At 48.6% G+C, this 27,714-nt stretch overlaps 1 protein-coding gene and 1 pseudogene across 1 annotated transcript in view; both read right to left on the bottom strand.

The window, feature by feature from the left end:
- Nucleotides 1–8: 8 nt before the first annotated feature.
- Nucleotides 9–2,998, bottom strand: LOC122679000 (annotated as a pseudogene).
- Nucleotides 2,999–4,061: 1,063 nt separating this feature from the next.
- Nucleotides 4,062–27,714, bottom strand: part of LOC122685048 (retinol dehydrogenase 16-like) — a 32,130-nt gene continuing 8,477 nt past the window's right edge. Inside the window, 5 exon segments of the mRNA XM_043889714.1 lie at nucleotides 4,062–4,960; nucleotides 5,513–5,676; nucleotides 6,550–6,808; nucleotides 8,810–8,953; nucleotides 8,956–9,145. Of these exon segments, the coding sequence (XP_043745649.1) occupies nucleotides 4,743–4,960; nucleotides 5,513–5,676; nucleotides 6,550–6,808; nucleotides 8,810–8,953; nucleotides 8,956–9,121 (951 nt within the window). The 5' untranslated portion in view covers nucleotides 9,122–9,145 and the 3' untranslated portion in view covers nucleotides 4,062–4,742.

Genomic DNA, 27,714 nt, shown 5'->3' with positions numbered 1-27,714 from the left:
TCCACAGCTCACTCACCTGGTGCCAGCAATGGCTCCCCACAAAGTTCTTTGGCCTGTGGGATTGCCCGATCCCATGCCTCCTGGAAGCCCCCATCCAGAACCTCGGGATTTCTCATGCTGGTCTTGAAGTAACTGTGCTTGATCCTAGCCACCTTTACCCCAAAGGTGGTAGGAGAGTTCCCTGCTCGAGGCCAAGAGGCAGAGAGGCAAGGCATTCAGAACCTCAGGAAACAAACAGAAAACAATAGAGTCTCAGTTCAGAGTGGAGTGGGATAAGCTTGAAAGTTTGAGGAGTTGTGAAGTGTAGCAGCCAGGGAGAGAAAATTGATGATGATGGTACTGTTTTTATAAAGAGCTTGAATAATTTGTGAAATAGTTTATTTATAGGGACTTATCAACTCTGTGTGTGTCTTAGTTGCTAAGTTGTGTCTGACCCTTTGCGATTCTGTGGACTGTAGCCCACCAGGCTCCTCTGTCCGTGGAATTCTCCAGGCAAGAATACTGGAGTGGGTTGCCATTCTCTTCTCCAGGGGATCTTCCTGACCCAGGGATCGAACCTGGGTCTCCTGCACTGCAGGTGGATTCTTTATGGGCTGAGCCACCAGGGAGGTCCCTTATCAATTCTAAATCCTACCAACAGTGAGGCAAGACACCAGTTATAAGCAATCTCCTCCTGCTCTCTGCACATGTATTCAATTATCAGAGTTTGCCGGTATCACCTCATTCATACTCCTCAGCTCCCTCTCCCCCCTCTCCTGCTCCAGTCAACGACCTGGCCATCTGTCAGCTGGGTTATTGTAACTGTCCCCTAAGGAGCACCTCCCTGCCTGTGGTCTCGGCTCCCCCACTTTCAAAGCCATGCCTTGCTCTAGAGGCTGATTTGGCTATTTTAACTCCCCTGATTAAATCTCTTCTGTGGGGTTCCATTGCCATCAGAAAGATGGTCCCCAGCCTTTCCAGTGCCTACATCTTTCTACAAGCCCACCCATGCCCACCTGCCCCTGGTGGACCCCACAGCTTAGGCTGCCCACCGTCACTCATTGAGCTGGGCGAAGGCTGACACCACTCCCACATCCTGAAGCCTTCCTGCCCTACTTTGCCCGGTTGCCAGGGTCTCAGGTTCACTTCTTCAGTCCTCAGTTCAGACCCTTATCTCCTGAACCCTCACCTCATTTCACTGGCTACCAAGGCTACCTACCTTCGCTAACTTAGTCACAAGCAGCAAAAAAGATGATAATGGCATTACTGTGTCTCTTTTTCCTTTCTCAGCGGTCAGACACTTTAGGCAAAGAGCCAAATCTTGAACCAGGAACACTTTTTGAGGACTCACAGAAGTGCCCAAGAAGTATCTGTTGATTCGCATTAAGTGTTCCATGCCCCCCTTCGAGGGCTCCCTGAAGCTGAATATCGCAGGGGTTATGGACATGGGCTCCGCAGCCAAGTAATCCAGATTCCAGTTCTGCCTCAGATACTCTCTGAGTGTGGGCCCACATCAAAGGTGGTGAGTGGTTGAAGCAAACTCTGTAGTCCTGGAGCCCATTCTGACACCCGAAACTTAGAAAGGTGCTTCCCAATGAGGCCTACACAGAGCAAGAGAGAGGGGTTGGAAGGTCCGTGAAGAAAGGAAACCCCTGTAAAAGTTGGCCCCCACCCAGAGGCACAAAAGTGGGGAACAAGGGAGGGGCTCCGTGCCAAGCCAATACCTGAGGGACTCTGAGAAGGCCTCCATGCTGTTCTTGAACGCGGAGGAGCCTCCAGCCAAGAGGCCCAACCGGTCCATGACGCTGGAGGCATTGACCACATGGCCCCTGCCTTCTGCACCAGGGGCGGCCAGCTCAGGGTCACCTCAGTCACCCCCAGCAGGTTCGCCTCTAGCAACTACGCAAAGCCCTGTTTGGTCAGCCACTCATTGGGTGCACTGGGTGTGCGAATTCCCCAGACCTCAGAGTCCTGGGAAGAGTGAGGGCAGGAGGGCAACAGTGTGCTGGGCCCAGGAGAGAGGACGCGGCCGTGGTGCCAAGTCACCTTCCAGCTGGGATTTTTAACTGAGTCAGCAACAACGTGCCAGGAGGGAGATGGGAAGAGCGTTCAGCAGAGGAAAAGAGGGTGTGGCGGCTGCAGGGCTGCCAGGGTTTGCATATTCTTGGAGCTCTTGGAAGGCAGGGATGGTCCTACCCAGTGTTCTGCCCATCCGTAGGCAATAAGCCCCTTTACTAAGGTCACAGACGGAGTTTGGGAAAATAGAGTGATGCTCACAAATATCAGAGGAGAGAGACAGGGACTAGGAGAGAGGAATGGTAAGAAACAGAAATGAAGGGGAAACTAGAGAAGAGAAAAGAAACAGGAAATGAATGAAAAGAGATGCAAAAAAAAAACACCAAAACTATGAATAATCACTTTCTGCAAGCTGCTTGGGAAAGACACAGTTGAAAACCCCAGATGGGAGAATTTAGAGAACCGGCCTGCATCGCGCATCAGGAGACAAGCTTTGAAACAACCTGCACCAATTCCTAGGCAGTATCAAGGCTTTGAAAATCAAAACACCTTGGGGATCTTCCCAGTAAATGAACAAACATAACGAAATCTGGATGGTATCTCTGTTCCCCACATGCTCCTTCATCCACTGGGTGGCCACAGTCATGCTCTTTGTCTTGGTGATGCCCAAGATCCCTGTCTCCAGCCTGTCTGACTTCTGGTTCCTCAGCTGCTCGGCCCCCTGCTCTGTCAGACACGCAGCCAGGACCCTCAAGCCTCACAGGTCCAGCTGCCTGGCCAGCAGGTTCCCGAAGCCCGAGTCACAGCCCGTGATGAAGACGAACTTGTCCCGGAGGTGGTTCACCACCTGCCTCTCCCGGTAGCAGCACAGGAGGTAGTAGAGGCCCACGAGGACCGCCAGGTGCAGCCACAAGGCTTTGCAGGGGACAGACTCTAAAGGCTCCAGTTGAACTAGAGTTCCAGCACTGTCTGCCGTGGAGCACTCAGACATCCTCCTGTTCATGCTGGAGTCCCTTCTGATCTAGATTTTACAGTTCAAACTGTCTGTGCTTATGTCAACTCCACTCAGTAAATGTTTGCTTCTGTTACGTTCCAAATGATTCAATAACTCAATGCATCTTTAAAAAAAAAAATTTATTTATTTATTTGGCTATGGCAGGTCTTAGTTGCAGCATGCAGGATCTCCGTTGCATTGTGTGAGCTCTTTCAGTGGGAACGTGGACCTGTAGATGTGCCTTGTGGCCTTCAGTAGCTGTGGCCCCCAGGCTTAGTTGTTCCACAGCATGTGGGATCTTAGTTCCCCAACCAGGGATTGAACTTGCATCCCCTGCATTGCAAGGCAGATTCTTAACCACTGTAACACCAGGGAAATCCGAAGTCAATGCTTTTTTAAGGTATGAAATACTAAAACCTACTGTTCAATGGCATAAAATCCCCCAAAGTCTCTATAACCTCATTTTTATAATCAGGAAGGTGAACTAAGAGGACTGGGAGATACCTCCCACTTCAATTGCACTCAGTCAAGAAATCTGTATGACTTTGTACAAATGCCTTCTCCACTGAGTCCATACTCAGACCATCATGAGAGGAGAGGACACACAGTCAGGGTCTCTGGAAGCACTGGGACCTCAGGGGAATTGCTGTCCTGCACATAGTAGGTGCTCAGTAAGCGTTAGCAGAAGACATAAGACTGGCCTCCAGAAGTGACTCCCACGCTCCTCCGTTGGAGGCTGGGGGAAGGGGATCTGGGCTGGGGGACCTGGCAGGTGGCAAAGGATGGAGGGTGGTGACTCTATAGGAGGGGACAGAGGGAAGACGGCAGGGAGGGTTCCCGTGAGAGAGAGGCTGCGTGCCCCCAGGGAAGGGTTCCTGCCCTGCCTCTCCCTTACAGACCTCTCTTCTTCGTCCATCCTTGTGTTAACCCTGGGACCCCTGGTCGTATGATAAGCCCCAGAAAGACACATTAGCCCCTCACTTCTGTGGACAAAGGGGTGACCTCACTTCCTTCTTCAAATCCTCCTCAGGTCGCCCCATGCACCCCTACACCTCCACGAGGTCACCTGACTCTCCCTCTCATAGACACACACCCAGCACTGCCCAGGGCCTTGGTCACAGTCACTGAGCCTGGGTAAGCATCTCAATTTTTATTTTAAGGGAATATAATCAATGGAAATTTAAGGTTTCAAGACAAAACAAGAATTGGTTTCTGTGTTCTCTGTCAGGACCTCCACTGATGACACCACTTTCCAGGCAAAGTAGGCTGGATGTGCACCTCAGCTCCTGACTACAAGTATCTAGGGGAGAGGGGCCTTTACCTCCCATGTCCATTTCCATCCAGTGGGACAGGGAGACTGGCCAGGGCCAAGGCACACCTGGAAGAGGTGGACAGGGGCAGAAGATGGGGGGCCGGGGCCCTCGCAGCTGTTCACACCCTCCAGACAATGCAGATTCCTCAGGGTGGCAGGAGGGCCATAAGGCTCAGAGCCTTGAGAGGCTGATGAGGGAACAGAACACAGAGGAGAGCTACTGATCTCAGCTTCTCACTACAAAGCTTGTTTCTTCCTAATATCCCTGAGTCCTAAGTAATGTCCCAAGAGGAGACTGGGGAGGAGATGGGAGTGAGGTGGGATGGGCATCCTGGTGACACCCATCCTGGAGAGCTCCGCTCTCCACTGTATTTCCCTCCCCTGACGCATCCTCTCCCCACTCTGTATGTGATCCCCCCTACAATGCACCCCAGTCTTGGGTTACAGGGCCTTAGCAGGCTGGGGGTTATTCCAGTACACCATGAGATCCACCAGGAAGCTGGGCAGGTAGCTCATGGGGAGGTAGATCAACTTGGCATCCCAGCCAGGTGAGTATCGGGTGCGGGGGTGGCAGGCGGTCAGGGCATGCTCCATGCAGTTGGTCACCAAGGACAGATCCTGGCAGCAGGTTGTCGCCAACAAGTCGACTGATTTCAAGACTGTCCAGAATGAGAAAGAATCCAGATATATTTTGACCTCCGTCATTTCTGACTTAGGGATCAAATTATGGAGCAATGTTCTTAAGAATCCCTTGACCACATAACTTGAATCAACCTACATTCTCAAATGAGTGCCCCAGTTCTTACCCCAGGAGCACTGGTTCCACACGAAGTCACCTCTAATTCCATTCCTGAGAATATCAGGAGTACATAAACTGCAGATGTCTACAGACAATAAATCTGAGGACATGAAAACCACTTGTTCTAATGCCAGCTAACCATGACTACACAGGTTCTCCCCTCTCCAGCTTCAGTGACCTCCCCAAATAATAAGGGGTTCAGGGAGACAGTGGTCCCCATGTCTACCAAGCCTGGAAACTTTGCCTATATCGCCAGGTGATTACATGGAACCCTGGGGACAGAGCCCATGTCCCCACTGTGTGGGTGACTCAGAGCCTGGAGGATGGACACGATACTGAAGGAAGTGCTAATGACCAACCCAGGCTTCCAGACAGGCTTTGCCTCTCTCCCCAGGGTCCACAGCCCACTCACAGTTATCCAAGAACTTCTCTCCATAGAGTTCCTTGATCTCTGGGCTGGTCTGATTCCAAGATGCCTGGAGGCCCTGAGAAAGTGCCTGAGGGCTGGTCACAGCAGTCTTGAAAAAACCAGGCTCGATCATAACCACCTTCACCCCAAAGTAGGAGAGCTCCCTCCTGCAAGGCAAACAGGCAGAGGGGCAAGGACTTCAGAGGTCTTTCAACATAAACACAAAAACACACCCCAAATTAGTAAGATACCAAGAAAGACTGCAGTGGGATAGCAGAAAACGCTGGGAGGTTGTGAAGTACAGAAAGTCAAAGGGAGAAATGTAATGATGCTGTTATTCTGAATAGAGTTTGAATATTTTTCCAAATATTTTGTACACATGTGCCTATACCTGTAAATCTTACCAGCTGTGTTCCAAGGTACCACTTAAGTACCATCTCCTAATATTCCCCTCGCATCTAATTGGTCACCAACCTTTTTCTATTTTTATCTGCTCCATACTCCTCAATTTCCTCTCTTCCTCTCCTAACTGGTCTACTTCCTGGCTATCTATCAGCTGGACTGTTGGAACTGTCCCCTGAATATCATCTCTTTACCTCAATACCCCCTTCCCCAACATTTGGAGCTATCTTCAGCCCTGCAAAAGGTAGGGTCTCTACTGCTGATACGATTAATTGGTTCGCTTGATTAATTGCTTCCATGAGGTTACACTGCCTACAAGGTTCCCCCTACCTAATATTATAGCAGCAATAAATGTGGAACTTGCTGTAGCCAATTATATCAGTGACAATTCTGCCTCATGTTCAGACTGTGGGACGGCATCCAGGCCAAAGTAAGTTCATTCAAACTCTAAAGAGTCATGGAGCCCATCCTGACATCAAGAACTTAGAAAGGAGCTTCCCAAGGAATGCCTGGCAAAGTAAGAGAGACAATTGCAGAAAAAAGAGCTCCAGTCAGTGATGAAAGGAACACTGTGAAAGGCTCCCCCAGAAGCACAGAGGCAGGAGGACCAAGGTGGGCAGTCTGTCCCAGGCCATCACCTGAGGGAGTCTGAGAAGGCCTCCAAGCCGTATTTGGACATGCAATAGCCTCCACCAAAGAGGGCCACCCGGCCCATGACGCTGGACACGTTGACCACACGGCCCCTCGCCTTCCGCACCAGGGGCAGGACATTCAGGGTCACATCAATCACCCCCAGCAGGTTCACGTCCAGAATCTTCACGAAGTCCTGTTTGGTCAGCCACTCATTGGGTGCAGTGGGCATGGAGATGCCGGCATTATTCACCAGACCCCAGAGTCCTGGGAACAGTGAAGGCAAGAGGGCACCGCTGTGCTGGGCCCAGCAGTGAGGACCCCATCATGGTGCCAAGCCTCCTTCCAACCCGGGAGGATGTTAGGAGAGAGGCCGCGGGGGAGCGGCTGCAGCAGAGACGACCATGCTCCTGGGGGTTTGGGGAGACCAGACCCTGCGAGCAGTGGGAGGACAGAGGGCGCCTCCCTCCTGACGCCATCTTCACACCCCACCGCCTGCCTGGGGACAAGGGGCCAGAGCTGATGAGGGCGGGTACTGAGCTTCAGAAGATCGAGTGTGTCTATAGTCTGGAACTGAGAATGAAATTGTGAGTTTTCACAATCCATGTTGCCTTTGCAGACTTTATAAATATTCCTCTGACTTGTCAGATTTTCTGAGTGCTCAACAGCTAGTATGAAAGAAAGAGAGAAAAACAGAGAGAAATAATGAGGAATAGAGGGAAAGAGAGGAAGGAAGGAGAAAACAGACAAAAGACAAAGATAAAAAGATGAGTGAAGTTAAAGGCAGATTGGTTGAGGAAAAGAGACCTGAAGTCCCAGGTTTGGGGGAACTGGTTAGAGGCGTGGTATTGACCTGCAGGGCCTGGCCTTGAAGCACCCGCATCAATACTGAGTTATATTCCTACAAAAATTTGGGAATTCAGTGAGTAGGTTTTCAGGAGAAGCCATGTTTCCCCAAATCAGAAACACATCTTTTTCCCAGAAAAATCTACCCTCTCCCTCCCACAGGAGGCCACTCTGGCCCCGGTCCCCTCAGATCACCGGTTGCCCAGCTTCATAGGAACCTGTCTGTGAGACACAAAGACACATCAAGAACTTAAAGACTTATCAACTAAGAGAACTCAGGGCAGAACAGCAAGGTCAGGGCACTTGGGAACAGGGTGTTGGGGTGAACACACAGAATTAGTCCCTCCACTGCTCAGCACCAAGCCTGCCCTTGTGGAAATGGGTATTCCTCATCATTTGACCAGAGATCAAATTAGTACCCATGATTAGAGCTTAGGTAATTGGGTAGAAAGAAGTTTACCTAGACATCATTTATGTTCGAGGCAATGAATAAAATATGGGAACCAATTACATTCATACCATGAGGTAATTTTCATGAAGTAGAGCTATTCTAAAGAATACAATATTCTCGATCATTATTTATTATGTTTTTGAACACATTTTTGTTACCTGTAAAATTGTTCACCTTCTTTCACTGGAAAATTAGGGAACAGACTATGTCCAAAATGTAATATCATGTATGTCAAAATGTTATCAGCAGTCATCTGTGGGTGGTAGGATTTGGGGTGATTTGGTTTTCATCCACATACTTTTCCCACTGTCCACCGTGTCATGTTTAAAATCTGTATTTAGATAAATTAAAGTTCTCTCCTTCTCCCATAAAACACAGGCACAACTGTAGTGCCACAAAGAGACACATCACACATAGAGAAAAACAAAAAATAAAAAAAAAGAGAATGTGACCCCACAATAGTTTTCAGGCCTTCCTTAGACAACTCCTGAAAGTTCAGTGTCAGCATCGAAAATGGGTGACGTTAAACCTCAAGTAGCCTGGCTATGGGTCACCAGCAAGAGTATGTTTAGGTGCTGAGAACACAGCCCAGCTCCAGCCCTGCCCCCAGCCACCCATGCAGCCTTCCAGCCAGAGTCTGCCTCTCCACCCCTCCCCGAGAAAGTCTGCCCTGATTACCCTGGTCACACAGTAAGAGAGCCAGACTTTCGCTGAGAGAGGAGGGGACACCAGACCGGTAGTCTGCAAGGACACAGTCTCATCAGAGAAATCTCTCCCCCAAACTACAGAGCTTCAAAGTCAGGAGGTGGGGGTATGGTGTGGCAGAGGTTTGACTGGTCACCTGGGTGAGGTGAAGAAGGCAGGTGGATTTCAAGTCACAGAAACAGCTTGGAATGTTCCCCAGGGAGCTGACAACAGGTCTTCTCTCACACAGAGAGAAGAAATAAACAAACAAGAAATCCGGGTGTTACCTCTGTCCCCCACACGCTCCTTCACCCACTCAGTGGCCGCAGCAACGCTCTCAGTCTTGGTGACGTCCAGGATCACCGTCTGCAGCCTGTCTGACGTCTGGTTCCTCAGCTGCTCGGCCCCCTGCTCCGTCAGACACCCAGCAGAACCCTCAAGCCTCGCAGGTCCAGCTGCCTGGCCAGCAGGTTCCCGAAGCCCGAGTCACAGCCCGTGATGAAGACGAACTTGTCCTGGAGGTGGCTCACCACCTGCGTCTCCTGGTACCAGCGCAAGAGGTAGTAGAGGCCCACGAGGACCGCCAGGTGCAGCCACATGGCCTTTTACGGGACACACACAGCCTGGGGTGAAGAGTGGCTGGTGATCAGACAGGACAAATGAAGCACACACAGGATTACTGTTGGCAAACCAGGGCCCAGGCCGTCTGGCATGGAGTTCTGAAGATTGTCCTGATCACTCTCTGCAGTGAGGATGACTGACTCTGACCCCGATGCATGCTCTTTGGTACACTTAACCCGTCTCTAACAGATGTCCATGCATTTACGACTCGGTCTCTCAGGGATGACAATAGGTTTCCCACCCACCTCCGTCTGGTCCTCCCACACTCCCTGCTTGCCTCTGCCCTCCTCTGCCCTCCCCTCCCCTCCCCCACACACTGGGACCCACACGTCGCACGGTTCCCTGGCTCATGACTATCTGCTTCCCTTTGTCCCTGTCAAGTCTGGGACCTGAGTCTCCCAGATCCAAAGAATACTCTTCAGGGGGAACATCCTTAGATTCATGAAACACACGGCTTCAGCACCCAGTGCATCTGCCAACTCGCTGAGCGGCTCACTCTGACCTGGTTCCTCCTCTGGCTCAGCTCCCAGGAGTCCCTCCTGAAAGACTAAGTCCCGCAGCTTCTCTAGCATTAGAAGGAGAAGGCAAAGGAGAATAAGGTCTCACCTGGTTCCCCAGACCAGAAAGGTGTTCTGGGGTGCAGCGGGGGCGTCTAGGGCACTCAGAGGAGACAGAAGGGGGTGAGGGGACACAGGTGAGGATGAGACTCTCCCAGATGCTGGGACCGGTCCTGGAAGGACTCACACGAAGCTGCTCTCATAGCTGGTCCCCTTTTACTCCGTGAAGAGGCCCTGCCCACAGCCCTGGTGCCCGGCTCCATTGGCCTCTCCCTTCTGTGCCCAGCCCCCGCCCAGCCCAGCTCCACACCCAGGATCCTGACCACTCAGACACTCAGCAGAGGCTGATCTGACCCGTGGCAAGCATTCACTGGGATTCTAACTCTCCCAAGCAGGAGATCTATAAACCACCATGACGGAAAGGGATAATTGCAGTTTGTATTAGCGTGACAGTGGAAAGGAGGAGGGAGCTGACCCCTCAGGAGACTAAAGAAAGGACCTGAGACCTATAACTCCCAGTAAGCAAAGAAAACAGACGCTGGGAGGAAGGAGAGGCTTCCCCAAGGACACAGAGGCTCAGATGCTCCTGGAACCCGCTCCAGCAGCCAACAACAGAGGAGATGGCAGATTAGCCTTTACTGGTCATTTCCACCCACAGGGAGCTGACTGTCATCCTGAAAGGGGTTGTCCCTCCGGTGGGAGTCAGCAGCGGTAATGGAAAGGATGGTCCTGCAGAAACCAGCCTGTGCATGCTTCCTGGGTCACCAGCGGGACCCTCCTACAGGGGCTCCCCAAAGGGTGAGGTGGAAGAAGGCCAGGAAGTAGGATGGTGCCCTGGAAACCGTCAGAATGTTAGGGGGATGTGCAAGTCTTTCACAAACACTAACCCTGCTAAGGGAGAAGGTTGTGGTTTCTTTATTGAAAGAAATGAGATATATTTTTTTTCAATTACCACGAATCCCACCACCATAACTTCCCAAGGGGCCATTCAGCAGACACATCCCAGCTTTCACCCCATCTGCTTCCCTTTTGTGAATCTGAAAGTAATGTTATCAGTCACTGGGGTCTCAGGAGCTTGAGACCACATTCTGGGTGGGACAGCCACAGGAACGTCAGGAGAGAGGAGAGAAGGAATCTTAGTGACTCTCACTCATCTGAGAGCTGCAAGGGGCAGAACAAGAAATCTCAGACGTGAACCCCGCTGGGAGACTCACTGACATAAATCTCTGCAGGAAGTCCTGCGAGGGGGAGCTGCCCTTTGTACTGAGGCAGCACGCCTCTGAGCTCCCTGTGAATTGGAGTGACGAGGGGCGCCCCCTGGTGACGCCCTGCAGAGTGTCATGAGATGCACTTGTCAAGAGTTCAGGGCCACACACAATTCCTCCATCCACCCAGGAAGGGTCCTGCGAAGAGGGGAAGGCATCTGTAACAACAGGAGGTGGTAGGACTGGGGTGAGAGTTAATTGTGCAATTTATTTTCAGCCCCCCGTGGACTCAGTCCCACTACCTGGCGATATAACACTGCCTTCCAGGGCCGAATTTCTGGCCCTTGGAAGGCTTGAGGATTGGGAGTGGGGAATTACTGACCACATTCAGCTCACAGTGGGCCAGGACGGCCTGTGGAAAAAGTGACCACAGATTCCTATGGCATTATTGGGGATGTCCATAGCATGGGTTCCTGCCTTGCACACGTCCATTAAACCAGACCCACTTCCCTCCCCAAGGAAGGCGGCCAGGAAAGAGGAGGATCTCTGCCGAGGGTCCAGGCTGAGGATGTGCGCAGGTGTTCACTGCACTTCCTTTTAATGCACCTGTTGTTCTGCCTTGTCTGAACTGGGGCCCTGAGTCTCAGTCCACACTGTCCGCCATGACACGCATCTCATGCAGCCTTCGTCCCCCACCCCGGCCCCTGTGTAGGATCAGCAAGGAGGGTCATGGGGTTTAACATCACAAGCTCTCTACAATCTGAAGAGGATCCCTGAGGGTTAGTCCCAAGGTCCTAAACACCTACCTTCAAGTTACAAAGTGAATCAATGATTATTCGATTTCAGTTGGTTTATGTCTGGCATTCTATGTGTGTGTGTGTGTGTAAATAATAATATGAAAATCTTAAGTCTTCAGATCAAGCATGAAGTTCCAGGTCCACATCTGAGTAGGGGACATGGAGTGACCTGAGGGCCTGACACCACAGCCTTGAAGGACTCAGAGACTCTTGATCCTCCTGGTCATGCTGACTCTTCATCAGTCCCCTGTCTGACACCAAGGACCAGACTCAGAACTCAGACACTTCAACCCTATCCTCTCTCTGCTCTCCTCCCCTAGTGATGCCCTGGCCATCTCTCCTCTGGGAAATCCCCTACCCGGGGACATGACTCCCACACATTTGGAAGTGCCCTCACTGCAGCCCCTGGAGTCTCACCCACAGTTGTGATGCAGCAGTTCCCCTGATGAGTTACCTCATGGTTACCCTCCCCACAGGGCGCCCGGAACCTATATATGTAGCAGTTAAGCACACTCAATCATCAAGTGTGCAGGACTGCACGCTGAAATCATTTCAGTCCCCACTCTGCCTCCAAAACTGACCGTGGGCCCTCAGGCAGGCAGTGATGTGTTTAATCAAACTCCTTAGTCCTAGACCCAAGTGGACACCAAATAGATAAAAAGTTTCTTCCTGGTGAAAGACCTACACAGAGCAAGAGAGAGAGACTTGGAAGGAACAGTTTCCAGAGGGAGGAAAGCCCTGAAAAACAGTGCCCTGCAAGCACAGAAGCAGGAGGACAGGGAGGACGTGCGTTCAGGCCGTAACCCGAGGGTCTGAGAAGGTCTCCACGCCCTCCTTGGACGTGAAGTAGCTTCCAGGGTTCACCCAGCCCACGACACTGGAGACACTGACCACACGGCCCGCTCACCTTCCACACCAGGGGCAGCAGACTCAGGGTCACCCCTAATAGGTTTATGTACAGAGTTTTCGTGAAGTACCAACCGCTCATCCAGTGGGGGTGGACGTGGAGATGCTGGCATTATTCACCAGACCCCAGAGTCCTGGTAAGAGTGAGGGTGGGAGGGCAACAGTGTGCTGGCCCAGAGCGAGGACCCGGCTGTGATGCCAAATCCCTTCCAGCCCAGGGAGCACTTTGGGAGAGAGGGTGCAAGGGGAATGGCTGGAACAGACACCGCCATGATCCAGCTGGCTGGGGACCAGAGCCTGGACCCTGTGAGCAGTGGGAGGACAGAAGGTGTGCCTCCGTCCTGACTCAGCCTTCACAGCACAGTCCTTTGCCTGGAGACAAGAAACTGGCACCCCAGAGCTGGTGAAAGCAGGACGGACAAAAACGTCCTGGTGAAATAAGACGGATCCGTAGTCAGGAAGTCGGTGTGAGAAACTTCATAGTCCATGTTGTCCTCCTGGATGTTATAAATATCTCGTTACATAGATTCTCAAACAGCTTCAGGATGATGCTCAACAGCTAGTAAGAGGGAAAGAGAGGAAAACATAGACAGACAGTAAGGTAGGAGGGGATGAGAGAAAGAATATTGAATAAAAGGGGAAAAAAGCGGTGAGTAAAATCTGGGTGCAGGTTGGTTCGGTAAAATACACCTGAAATCCAGGTTTAGGGGAACATGTTGACAAGCCTGGTATTGGCTTTTTGGACCTGGGCTTGAAACACTTTCATCAACACTAAACTGCATTCCTGAAGGAATCTGAGGGATTCTGAGGGTAGTGTCTCAGACGGAGGCAGGCATGCCTCTGTTAACCACCATCACCAGAACTGGAATTCACACTTTGCGCTAGGAAAATCCACCCTCCCTCCCACCATAGGAAGCCACTCAGGCCCCAGTCCCTCCCTCAAGTGCTGACCAGTCCCCTCCAATCACAGGTGCCCAGTTTATGGAAACCTGTCTAGGAGAAACAAAGACACATACCAAGAATTTAAAGATGTACCAATTAACAGGATTCAGGGCAGAGAGCAGGGTCAGGGCAGTTGGGCACAGGAATTATTAACACACATAATTAATCCCTCCCCTGCTCAGCAGTGAGGCTGCCCTTGTAGGAATGGTCATCCTCCCTCTGTATTTGACAAAATATCAAATTAATATACATGACTAGAGAGTAAGGAATTGGGTGGAAAGAAGTTTACCAAGACATCATTTATGTTGAATACAATGAATAAAATGTGGGAAGCTATTATATTCACACCATGAGTACTTTTTACTAAGTAGTGCTGTTCTGAAGAATACAATATTTTCCATTTGTAGAAGAGCTAGTGCCTATCCTTCTAAAACTCTTTCAAAAAATTACAGAGGAAGGAACATTTCCAAACTCCTTCTATGAGGCCACCATCACTTTGACACCAAAACCAGACAAAAACAACAACAATAAAAAAGAAAACTACAGGCCAATTTCAATGATGAACATAGATGCAAAATTCATCAACAAAATTTTAGCAAACAGAATTCAGCAACACATCAAAAAGCTCATACACCATGGTCAAGTGGGTTTATTCCAGGGATGCAAGGATTCTTCAATATATGCAAATCAATCAATGTGACACACTATATTAACAAATTGAAAGATAATGTGGTAGCCACGAGTTCCAGGAAACACACTCAGAAGGACAATGCAGATGGTGGAGTGCAGTTTATTACACCGGCGGGCCCAAGGCAGAGTCTCCTCTTAGTCAAGGACCCTGACCAGTTTTTGTGAAAACCTTATATACCCTAAGGGTATGTGCTCAAACCCACCCCCCCAAATCCCCTGAAACTAGTCTGAACAAAGGAAAAGAAAGATACAATCAAATTTAACCTGTGATGCCTTAAGCCTAGGTAGCTAACAGTGGACAATTATCAATAGGCCTGTGGTCATACCCCAATAAGCATAACAGAATTTATGATTCTATTCGGTCACACAGATAATTAGGGTATTCTTTTAGGCGATGGAGAGTAGGTAGGAGCCCTGGGACTCTTCCATGGGGTGGGGGGGGCTCTGGTTTTCCAGTTGGTATGTCGTTTCCATAGATCCTGGGCATAGAGCTCAAAGTCCACAGTCTGGCCCAAGATGGAGTCCTGCTTTCAAGACGGAGCCTGTTCTGTCTGTTTCCTCCTTCATTCCCCACCTCCTGATGCTCTTAACTCATAGTGTGAGCATCACTCATAGGGATGTATTGCACCCTGGCTCTCTGACTGCCAATTTGGGAGAACGACACCAACCTTTGGGTCACAAAGTTCACTATACATTGTACAATGCAGGGTCCACAAAGCAGAACTATCAAGGCAATTGTAACAATGGTAAATATAGTTTCCCACCAATCACTGTTCACCCAAGATAGGACCGAAGTCCAGAAAGGAATGTTTTCATTTGACATTGATTTTAGCTGGTTTTTCATGTCATCTAAAGCAGCTGATACATTGCCAGATAAATCAGGAATTTACACACAGCATTCAACCTTAATTATAGCACAGGTCCCTCCTTGAGCAGCTGTGAGCATGCCCAAATCCATTCTATTTTGAATTACCACTTTTCTCATTTGGATTTGTTCTTCATTTAAGGCTTGGATGGCTTTAGCGCCATCTAGAAGGGCCTGTTTTGCGAAATTAGTCAAGGCCTCTACTTTATTTTATTTATTTATTTTTTAATGTTAATTGGAGCCTAATTACTTTACAATATTGTGATGCCTTTTGCCATACATTCACATGAATCAGCCATGGTGCACATGTGTTCCCCATCCAGACCCTCCCTCCCACCTCCCTCCCCATCCCATCTCTCAGGGTCATCCCAGTGCACCAGCCCTGAGCACCCTGCCTCATGCATCGAATCTGGACTGGCGGTCTATTTCACATATGGTAATATACATGTTTCAATGCTATTCTCTCAGATCATCCCACCCTCGCCTTCTCCCCCAGAGTCCAACAGTCTGTTCTTTACATCTGTGTTTCTTTTGCTGTCTCGCATATAGGGTCATCGTTACCATCTTTCTAAATTCCATATATATGCATTAATAAACTGTATTGCTGTTTTTCTTTCTGACTTACTTCACTCTGTATAATAGGCTTCAGTTTCATCCACCTCATTAGAACTGATTCAAATGCATTCTTTTTATAGCTTAGTAATATTCCATTGTGTATAGGTACCACAGCTTTCTTATCAGGCTTCCCTGGTAGCTCAGATGGTAAAGCGTCTGCCTACATTGTGAGAAACCCAGGTTCGCTTCCTGGGTTGGGAAGATCCCCTGGAGAAGACAATGGCAACCCACTCCAGTATTCTTGCCTGGAATATCCCTTGGATTGAGGATCCTGGTAGGCTACAGTCCATGGGGTCACAAAGAGTCGGACATGACTGAGCAACATCTCATTTCTTATCCATTCATCTGGCGATGGGCATCTAGGTTGCTTCCATGTCCTGGCTATTGTTAACAATGCTGCGATGAACATTGTGGCACATGTGTCTCTTTCAATTCTGGTTTCCTTGGTGTGTATGCCCAGCAGTGGGATTGCTGGGTCGTATGGCAGTTTTATTTCCAACTTTTAAAGGAATCTCCACACTGTTCTCTATAATGGCTGTACTAGTTTGCATTCCCACCAACAGTGTAAGAGGGTTCCTTTTTCTCTGCACCCTCTCCAGCACTTATTGTTTGTAGATTTTTTGATAGAAGCCATTCTGACCAGCGTGAGATGGTACCTCATTGTGGTTTTGATTTGCATTTCTCTGATAATGAGTGATGTTGAGCATCTTTTCATGTGTTTGTTAGCCACTTGTATATCTTCTTTGGAGAAATGTCTGTTTAGTTCTTTGGCCCATTTTTTGATTGAGCCCACTTGAAGAGTGGGTCTTTCGTGGGGGGAAAGGTCACTTGTGCCTCCAATTTAGACAATAAGCCTCTTCCCAACAAAGGTACTGGGCATTCAGGGATGTATAAAAATTCATGAGTCATTAGGTGTCCCCCCATCTGACATTTTCAGGGTAGGCTTGAGACACAAAGGCTGCATTTATCACCATCTGAGACCGAGTAGCCTCTGGATGTATTGGTGTGTAAAGTCTACAGGCCTTGCACAGTCTTTTGTAGAACTCAGGGTGATTCGCTTTCCCTTTGAATCACTTCGGAGGGTTTTGCCATATTCATAGGTTTTGGGGCCCCCCTCTTGAGACCTTGTAAAATAGCTGCCCGATGTCTCTCCAGGCGGCCCCTCCTTCCTCTGGGTCACGGCCCCAGTTGGGCCTCTCACCGGGGGCGGCTGGTTCTCCCACCGCTGTGGGTTTGAGGACCCTCCCTTCCTCTGTGTCACCGCCCCAGTTGGGCCTCTCCCCGGGGGCGGCTGGTTCTCTCACCACTGTGGGTTTGAGGACCCTCCCTTCCTCTGGGTCACAGCCCCAGTTGGGCCTCTCACCGGGGGCGGCTGGTTCTCCCACCACCGTGGGTTTGAGGACCCTCCCTTCCTCTGGGTCACAGCCCCAGTTGGGCCTCTCCCCGGGGGTGGCTGGTTCTCCCACCGCTGCCCGTTTGCAGCCCCTCAGGTGCCGTTTCTCTGAACCATTTTCTGGCCTCAGTGAGGATCCTGTGTCCTTCTTCAGTGCTGAAAAGGGAGACTAGTAGTTGGATTATGTCATCGCATGTAGGGCGGTGGGTTCGAACAATAGTCTCCATCGGCCTAATCACGGCTGTGGCTCCCCTGAGTATGGTGGAGTGTGTCTGCCAGTTTAATACATCCATAGAGGAAAATGGCTGGTAATAATAGGCTACGGGGGGCTGATGGTAGTGCCCACATGCGTCCTGACCCGGAGGCTGCTGTAGCTCTCTGAGGGGCGTCTATAGTGGGGTTCTTTCCCCTGTTCCTTGGCAGAGTTCAGCCTCTGTCTAATTCCTGTGCTTTCTTCCCCTTCCCCATCGGTACTCACTGGGAGAGGTGGATACAATCTAGGAGGTCTGGCTGAGGTGGAATTCTGGGGGCGTTGACCAAAGGTCTCCATTGCTGGGATCGGAGCCTGCAAAAACGGCAGCTCTACGATCTCTGGGAGAGCTGGTGGAAGAGCAGCGGCTGCTGCAGGAACTTCCCCTGGCCCTGGATCGGGCATTAAGGCGGCCTCCGGTCCTGGTGGAGCACTGGGAGGCAGGCGCGTCATTATCCAGTATGGGGGAGGGGTGAGGCCATCCCTGTCCAAATCCTGTAGAATTTCCTTTTTCTTCATCAGCCAATTTTTGTGCCATTAATATTTTTCCCTTTCCCTTCTGGATACAGAACCTTGTCCAAGTAGGAGGGTCTTGAGCTAACCCTAGGCATGAGTCAATATATGGATATTGGTCTGGGTGTCCTGGCTCTCCTGTGACTACTGTATGGACTGCTTCCACTATTTTTAAGTTCACGGTGTTCTCTGGTGGCCATCCTACTCCCATAGGGGGCCATTTGACCTCACAGAGTATGTGAAGGTGGTTAGGCGTCATTTTCACCCCATAGTCTCCTCCAAATCCCTTCTTTAAAATTTTAATCATGCACTCCAATACAGTTACCTTAGATTCACTCCCCCCCCCCATCTTGCTTACCTTCTCCAACCTTCTACTTTTCCTTTTCATTCTGTCTACGAATTTCTCAATACCCTATGTACTTCTGATATTGCCACTCAATGAAACACTTAAATTGCCAATTTGCCTCCTTCCTAATTGGGGTGAGAAGAGCCTTACTTGGCAGACCCCAGAGGGAGAAGGGGGATCAGCATGTGTTCACCTGCCAATCAGCACAGCCAAACCAGAACACCACGTGGTCCAAGACTGTTGATCCCTTAACTTTTTAGGTCCGTTCTGCCTTGGAGGGCTTGATCAGGTGTGGATGAAGACACAGATGGGTTATATATCCCACGTCCAGGCCGTCTCCGGAAAAGCTAATTCATACTCACTTATGTATCCACCTTCTTCTAGCCTGACAATTCCGAGGGGGCCAAGAACTTCACAGCAGATGGGACACCTTCCGGGGGAGGGCAGAATACAAGCACACAAAGACCAAGTTTCTTTTCCTAAAAATCCCCTGGCGATTGCTTGGTAATAATTTTCCCCAAGACGGCGTGGACACGGCCTCCTAAACGACCTTCACACATTTCCTTCCTAAGCCCTAACATGCTCGTCAACCTGTGTACCAAGCAATCGCTGCCACGTGCCTATTTCAGGCTCCTGTGGGTCTGGGCCCCTTCTAGCCCCTCCCGGGGTAGGGGGGAGGGGTGACCAGGCCCCCTTTTCCACCCTGCTGGGTGGGTTCCTCCTCACCTGAGTGCTCAGTTCCCCACTACCTGCTACCTGCCCCACTATGTGCCTACGTGGAAGGTCTGGGCGTTGAGAAACATAATCCTCCCAGAAGGGTGAGGTTCATCAAATGTTGTAGCCACACGTTCCAGGAGAGAAACTCACTCAGAAGGCCAATGCAGATAGTCGAATGCAGTTTATTACACCGGTGGGCCCAAGGCAGAGTCTCCTCTTAGCCAAGGACCCCGACCAGTTTTTGTGAAAACCTTATATACCCCAAGGATATATGCTCAAACCCATCTCCCCAAATTCTCTGAAACTAGTCTGAACAAAGGAAAAGAAAGAGACAGTCAAAGTTAACCCGTGATTCATATGCCTTAAGCCTAGGTAGTTAACAGTGGACAATTATCAATAGGCCTGTGGTCATATCCCAATAAGCAGAATTTATGATTCTATTTGGTTACACAGATAATTAAGGTATTATTTTAGGCGACGGAGAATCTAGGTCCGAGCCCTGGGGCTCTTCCATGCGGGGGGTGGGGGGGGGTGGCGGGGGGTCTGGTTTTCCAGTTGGTATGTCATTGCCATAGATCCTGGGCATAGAGCTCAAAGTCCACAGTCCGGGCCAAGGTGCAGTCCTGCTTTCAAGGTGGAGCCTGTACTATCCAAAAGTCTACAAGCAATAAATGCTGGAGAGGTTGTGGAGAAAAGGGAACCCTCTCACACTGTTGGTGGGAATGCAAACTAGTACAGCTGCTATGGAGAACAGTGTGGAGATTTCTTAAAAAACTGGAAATAGAACTGCCATATGACCCAGCAATCCCACTTCTGGGCATACACACTGAGGAAACCAGATCTGAAAGAGACACTTGCACCCCAATGTTCATCGCAGCACTGTTTATAATAGCCAGGACATGGAAGCAACCTAGATGCCCATCAGCAGATGAATGAATAAGGAAGCTGTGGTGCATATACACCATGGAATATTACTCAGCCATTAAAAAGAATTCATTTGAATCAGTTCTAATGAGATGGATGAAACTGGAGCCCATTATACAGAGTGAAGTAAGCCAGAAAGATAAAGACCAATACAGTATACTAACACATATATGTGGAATTTAGAAAGATGGTAACGATAACCCTATATGCAAAACAGGAAAAGAGACACAGATGTACGGAAAAGACTTTTGGACTCTGTGGGAGAAGGCGAGGGTGGGATGTTTAGAGAGAACAGCATCGAAACATGAATACTATCTAGGATGAAACAGATCACCAGCCCAGGTTGGATGCATGAGACAAGTGCTCGGGCCTGGTGCACCCGGAAGACCCAGAGGGATCGGGTGGAGAGGGAGGTGGGAGGGGGGATTGGGATGGGGAATACATGTAAATCCATGGCTGATTCATGTCAATGTATGACAAAAACCATTACAATATTGTAAAGTAATTAGCCTCCAACTAATAAAAAAATAAATGGGAAAAAAAAAGAAAAAAAAAAGAATAATGAGAGGCTCAAAAATCTTAAAAAAAAAAAAAAGATGGAGCCTGTTCTGTTTCCTCCTTCAATAATAATCATATGATAATCTCAATAGATGCAGAAAAATCCTTTGACAAAATACAGCACCCATTTGTGATTAAAGTTCTTCAAGAAATGGGCATAGAAGGAACCTACCTCAACACAGTAAAGGCAACATATGATAAGCCTACAGCAAACATTATTTTCAATGGTGAAAAACTAAAAGCATTCCCTCTAAGATCAGGAACAAGACAAGGGTGTCCACTTTTGCCACTATTATTCAACATACTTCTGGAAGCCGGGGCTACAGCAATCAGAGAAGAAAAAGAAACAAAAGGAATCCAGATGGGAAAAGAAGAAGTAAAGCTCTCACTGTTTGCAGAAAATTACTAGAGCTTATCCGTGAATTTAGCAAAGTTTCAGGATACAAAATGAATACACAGAAATCACTGGCATTTCTTTTTCTTTTTTTTTTTTTAAACCTCCCTATAAGTATGAAGCCTCCCTGATCCCTTTCGGCGCTCAGCCTGGTCATTAGGCTGACTGTCACCCTTCCTTGCCTGAATAAAGGTAACCTACTTCTGTTGAGGTCGTCTTTCCTTTTCTGCCTCGCCAGAACTATGCCTTACACATGTCCCTTGTAAGAGTCTAAGTCCAGATTGGTAAACTTTTGGAGGGCTTCTTTTAGCCTTTCCAGAAAGGCAATGGGGTTCTCACTGGGCTCCTGAGTTATTGCTGAGACTGGGCACAGTTCCACAAGTAACAGGCTTCTTTCTGTTTCCATGGATGGACTTTCTTAGGGCTGAGTCGTTCTGAAGCTTCTCCTACCCAGAACTGTTGCAACCTGAGAGCCAGGCGTCCCCGGGTCAGGGTGCAGATCCCCAGGCAGGTTGAGGCATAACAGCCTCCTAGAGATTGAATCCCCAGGCAGGTCGAGGTGTGACAACCTCCCGAGAATTGGGTCCCTGGGCAGGTTGAGGCGTGATGACCTCGTGGGACCCCTGGGACTGGCGGATCCCCAAGCAGGTTGAGGCATGACAACCTTTCGAGGACCAGATCCCTAGGCAGGTCAAGGTGTGATGACCTCTTGGGACCCCCGGACTGGAGTTGGGCATCCCCAAGATCTCCAGTGTGACCAGTGCTAGGTAGGATTAAGGGGTTGGATATTATACAGTATTTCCCTCCCAAGTCCAGCTATTTTCTGATTGTCCCTCTAGAAGATTGTAGAGGCAACATTGTGGGCCAGGGTGGGGCTGAGGAAAGGAGCATGAGACAGGAGGGTAGGAGGTAGAGCACAACGTTTGAAAGAATGACATAGCACAAGAGCATAAAGGAAACCAATTAAAATCAACTGGGTCCAAGAAGACAAGTCAAATTCAAGTAAACCTTAATCCCCAATCTATAAACCACAGACACACCCAGAGGTGACAGGACAGCTCCAAGGCACTGTCAAAGAGGGAGGAGTGGGTGGCTCCCCCAGGGCTGGGATGATCGTCCCACTCATTAGCATATGAATTCACTCGCAAAACCTATCCAGACCACACTGCCCTCGGCAATGGCCCACACCCTGAAGATTCCCTCTGAATCCTAACAAATCCACCTCTTACCTTTGGCTTTGTCTCTCACTGAATTTTTGCAATAAGACCTCAGAGCCTGAGCTTTATTAGGTCCTGATACCAGACATTCTGGGTTTTGGCTGGGCTCGAGTCCTGGGAGAGAGCTAAAGGACAGGAGGAAAAAGCAGTGGGAAAAACGTGCCAAGGGATCCCCTTCATAGCCTGCTGGAAAATCTGCTAAATACCTGACCTGTGCTCACAGTTTTCATTGGCCTGATTCTTGGCACAGACAAGAGTAAGGACAGAAGAACCCCCACCGGCTTGGGTAACAGCTACTGGGGCCCAGCAGATAGCGCCTTTGGGACATACCAAAGAGTAGCCTCTCCAGAGCCCCTCAATTGCGCCCACTGCTGCCCGCCTGTTTGCAGGGAGTTCGAGGAAACAAGAAACAAGAGGTTGTAAAGGAATTAAGATTTTGTCAGGCATGTTCCTCCAGCCATAGGAGCGAAGACCTATCTTAACCAGAGGTCTTCTGGAACCTGAGGCTGAGCCGCGTGGGCTTTCTGCCGAGTTCGTTTTTCGCTGTCCCGGTTTCCAGCACGATGGGCCTTCCCCTGCGCTGGGTTTTCTTCACGTTCCGGGTTTTACCGCAGGAGCTTCGCTGAGTTGGGCTCCTGCTGTGCCTAGCCTCTTCTGTGTGGAGGTTGTCTCTGCCAGGTTAAATCCGAGTCACGGCACCATAGATGTCAGGCGAGGGTATGCTCCTGGGTTCTTGTTTCGGCACAACAATGATTTGGCGCCACGGACATTAAAGCCCTCGGCTGGTCACAGCTCTTGGGTCTGGACAAACCATGTCATAGCTCTTAGACAAATCAGTGTTACAGCTCTATTTTAGTTAGAAGATAGAAGGAGAATCCATCCTCGAAGGAGAAGAGAGTGGAGGAGTGCGCCAGTGCGGGGTGGCGGGTTGTGGAGAGAGAGAGAGAGAGAGAGAAGGAGCGTACGCACATGGGGGGTGGGGGGGAGGAGAGAAGAGAGAGAGAGAGCGCATACGCATGTTGGGGGGGGGGAGAGAGAGAGAAAGAAAGAGCAAACGCATGTGGTGGGGTGGGGGGAGAGTGAGAGAGAGAGAAGGAGCGAACGCACGTGGTGGGCTGGCGGCAGGGGAGAGAGATCACTGGCATTTCTATATACTAACAATGAAAAATCAGAAAGAGAAATTAAGGAATCAATTCCATTCACCACTGCAACAAAAAGAATTAAATATCTAGGAATAAACTTACCTAAGGAGACAAAAGAACTGTACACAGAAAATAATAAGACACTAATGAAAGAAATCAAAGATGACATAAACAGATGGAGAGATATTCCATGTTCCTGGGTGGGAAGAATCAATATTGTGAAAAAGACTATACTACCAAATGCAATCTACAGTTTCAGTGCAATCCCTATCAAATTACAAACAGCATTTTTCACAGAACTAGAACAAAAGGTTTCACAATTCATGTGGAAACACAAAAGACCCTGAATAGCCAAAGCAGTCTTGAAAAAGAGGAATGGAGCTGGAGGAATCAACCTTCCTCACTTCAGATTGTACTACAAAGCTACAGTCATCAAGACAGTATGGTACTGGCACAAAAACAGAATACAGACCGATGGAACAAGATAGAAAGCCCAGAAATAAACCCATGCATCTATGGGTACCTTATTTGTGACAAAGGAGGCGAGAATACACAATGGGGCAAAGACAGCCTCTTCAATAAACGGTGCTGGGAAACTGGAGAGAGATTAGATTAAAAGAATGAGATTAGAACACCTCCTAACACCACACACAAAGATAAACTCAAGATGGATTAAAGACCTAAATGTAAGACCAGAAAGGATAAAACTCTTAGAGGAAAATATAGGCAGAACACTCGATGACATAAATCAAAGCAAGATCCTCTATGACCCACTTTCTAACGTAATGTAAATAAAAACAAAAGTAAACAAGTGGGACCTGATTAAACTTAAAAGCTTTGCACAGCAAAGGAAACTATAAAGAAGGTGAAAAGACAACCCTCAGAATGGGAGAGAATAATAGCAAATAAAACAACTGACAAAGGATTAATTTCCAAAATATAGAAGCAGCTCATATAACTCAATACCAGAAAAACAAACAACCCAATGAAAAAGTGGGGGAAAAGACCTAAACAGACATTTCTCCAAAGAAGACATACAGATGGCTAGCAAACACATGAAAAGATGCTCAACATCGCTCATTATTAGAGAAATGCAAATAAAACTACAATGAGATATCATCTCACACTGGTCAGAATGGCCATCACCAAAATGTCTAAAAGGCCAGCCATCACAAAGGCCAGCATCAAAAATGCTAGAGAGGGTGTGGAGAAAAGGGAACACTCTTGCACTCTTGGTGGGAATGTAAATTGATACAGCCACTATAGAAGACAGTATGGAGATTCCTTGTAAAACTAGGAATAAAATCATCCTATGACCCAGCAATCCCACTCCTAGGCATATACCCTGAGGAAATCAGGGCTGAAAAAGACACAAGTATCCCATTGTTCATTGCAGCACTATTTACAATAGCTAGAACACGGAAGCAACCTAGATGTCCATCGACAGATGAATGGATGAAGAAATTGTGGCACTTATACATAATGGCGTATTGCTCAGCCATAAAAAGAAATGCCTTTGAGTCAGTTCTGATGAGGTGGACGAACCCAGAACCTATTATGCAGAGTGAGGTGAGTCAGAAAGAGAAAGATAAATATTGTATTCTAACACATACATACGGAATCTAGAAAAATGGTACTGAAGAATCTATTTTCAGGGCAGCAATGGAGAGACAGACATAGAGAGTAGACTTATGGATACGGGGAGAGGGGAGGAGAGGTGAGATGTAGGGAAAGAGTAACAGGGAAACTTACATCACCATGTGTAAAAGAGATAGCCAACGGGAATCTGCTGCATGTCTCAGGAAACTCAAAGAGGGGCTCTGTATCTACCTAGAGGGGTGGGGTGGGGAGGGAGGTGGGAGGGGGGTTCAAGAGGGAGGGGACATATGTATACCTATGGCTGATTCATGTTGAGGTTTGACAGAACAGAGCAAAATTCTGTAAAGCAATTATCCTTCAATTAAAAATAAATAAATTTTAAAAATACAATATTCTCAATCATTATTTCTTTTGTTTTTAAGAAATTTTTGTTACCTGTAAAATTGTTCACCTTCTTTCAGTGAAAAATTAAGATACAGACTAAGTCCAAAATGTAATATCATGTATGTCAAAATGTTATGAGCACTTATCTGTGCGTAGTGGGATTTGGGATAATTTGGTTTTCATCCACATACTTTTCCCATGGTCCACATGTCATGTTTTAAATCTATATTTAGATAAATTAAAGTTCTTTCTCCCATAAAAAACAGGCACAATTGTAAATACACACACTCAGGGGGGAAAAACTAGAGTAAGTAACCCCACAGTAGTTTACAGGCCTTCCTCAGACAACTCCTGAGATTCAGTGTCATCACTGAAAATGGGTGATATTTAAACCCAAGCCAGATGAATCTGGGTCACGAGCAAGAACTGGATCAAGGGCTGAGAACACAGACCAGCTCCAGGTGTGCCCCCAGCAAACCATGCAGCCAGCCAGCCAGAGTGCCCGCCTCCACCCCTCCTCCAGAAAGTCTGCCCTGATCACCCTGCTCACACAACACAAGAAACCCAGACCCTCTGCTGAGGAAGGAGGGGACGCCAGAGAGAGAGTCTTGCGAGGACACATTCTCATCAGGGAAATCCCTCCCCCAAACTGCAGAGCCTCAAGGTCAGGAGGTGTGGGAGCAGAAAGGAAGAGGCTGGACTCATCTGGTGGGTAAAGGCAGGTAGGACTTCAACTTCTGGAAAACACCTTGAAACTCTCCAGGTTGCTGTCAAGGGTCTCCTCTTCAGAGAGAAAGAAAAAATAAACAAAAGAAACCTGGATGGTGCCTCTGTCCCCTGCATGCTCTGTAAAATCTACTGGGTGGCCACAGTGATGCTTTCTGTCTTGGTGAAGTTCAGGATCACCATCGCCAGCCTTCAGACCTCTGGTTCCTGAGTTTCTCCACCCCCTGCTCTGGCACACACACAGTCAATACCCTCAAGACACGCAGGTCCATCTGCCTAGCTAGCAGTTCCCTGAAGCCCCAGTCATAGCGTGTGATGAAGATGCACTTGTCCCAGACGTACTCACCTCCTGCTTCTCCTGGTATCAGCACCGGAGGTACAGCAGGCCCAGGAGGACCACCAGGTACAGTCACATGGTGAGGGGACAGACACAGACAGGCGGGGGTGAACTAGAGTCTGGCTAGTGTTCAGACAGGAGGAGAGAAGAACATGCACAATTATTATTGGCCTGTCGGCCTCTAGGCTCTCTGGCGTGGAGTTCTCAAGACTTTCTTGTTCACCCTGTTTAGTGAGTATGACTGACTCTAATGACAGTGCATTCGCTTTAGTACATTAACCCATTTCTTTTTTTTTTTTTTCCATTTATTTTTATTAGTTGGAGGCTAATTACTTTACAATATTGTAGTGGTTTTTGCCATACATTGACATGAATCAGCCATGGGTTTACATGTGTTCCCCATCCCGATCCCCCCTCCCACCTCCCTCTCCATCCCATCCCTCTGGGTCTTCCCAGTGCACCAGCCCTGAGCACTTGTCTCACGCATCCAACCTGGGCTGGAGATCTGTTTCACCCTTGATAGTATACTTGTTTCAATGCTATTCTCTCTGAACATCCCACCCTCGCCTTCTCCCAAGAGTCTAAAAGTCTGTTCTGTACATCTGTGTCTCTTTTTCTGTTTTGCATATAGGGTTATCATTACCATCTTTTAAAATTCCATATATATGCGTTAGTATACTGTATTGGTCTTTATCTTTCTGGCTTACTTCACTCTGTATAATGGGCTCCAGTTTCATCCATCTCATTAGAACTGATTCAAATGAATTCTCTTAATGGCTGAGTAATATTCCATGGTGTATATGTACCACAGCTTCCTTAGCCATTTGTCTGCTGATGGGCATCTAGGTTGCTTCCATGTCCTGGCTATTATAAACAGTGTTGTGATGAACATTGGGGTACATGTGTCTCTTTCAGATCTGCATTAACCCATTTCTAATGGACACCATTGCATTTCCAACACAACCTCTCAGGGATGACAATACTCTCCCCAGCTACTTTTCGCTGGTCCTTCCACCCCTGCCTGTTTCAGTCTGCTCTGCTCTCTTCAGCCCCATGACCATACATTTTAAGCCTTACATCCTAGGTTTCATGGTTCACAGCTAAATTCTTCCCTTTTTCTTATTGAAGCCTGTGACTTGGGTCTCCAAATCTCACAGTCTTACAAAGAATAGTCTTACAAAGAGACATACTTGAAATAAACACGTGGCTTCAAAACCCAGTTCTCCCGCCAACTAGCAGTGTAACACGGGGCAGCTGGCTCAGCCTCTGACCTGGTTTCCTCTCCGGCTCAGCTCGCAGAAGTTCCTCCTGAAAGACTAAGTCCCCTCAGCCTCTCTAGGATTAGAAGGAGAAGGCAAAAGAGAGTAAGATTGCTCCTGATGATGTGGTTCTCTGGACCAGAAGGGTGTTCAGAAGAGCAGTGGGGGTGTCTGAGGCAAAGAGAGGGGACTTAAAGGGAATGGGGAGACACAGGCAACAGTGAGACTTCTCCCA

This window comes from Cervus elaphus, chromosome 3 (genome assembly GCF_910594005.1).
Source record: "Cervus elaphus chromosome 3, mCerEla1.1, whole genome shotgun sequence".
Lineage (NCBI taxonomy): Eukaryota > Metazoa > Chordata > Mammalia > Artiodactyla > Cervidae > Cervus > Cervus elaphus.
The sequence above is the reverse complement of the archived record's forward strand: the minus strand, read 5'-3'. Positions and strand labels throughout refer to the sequence as shown.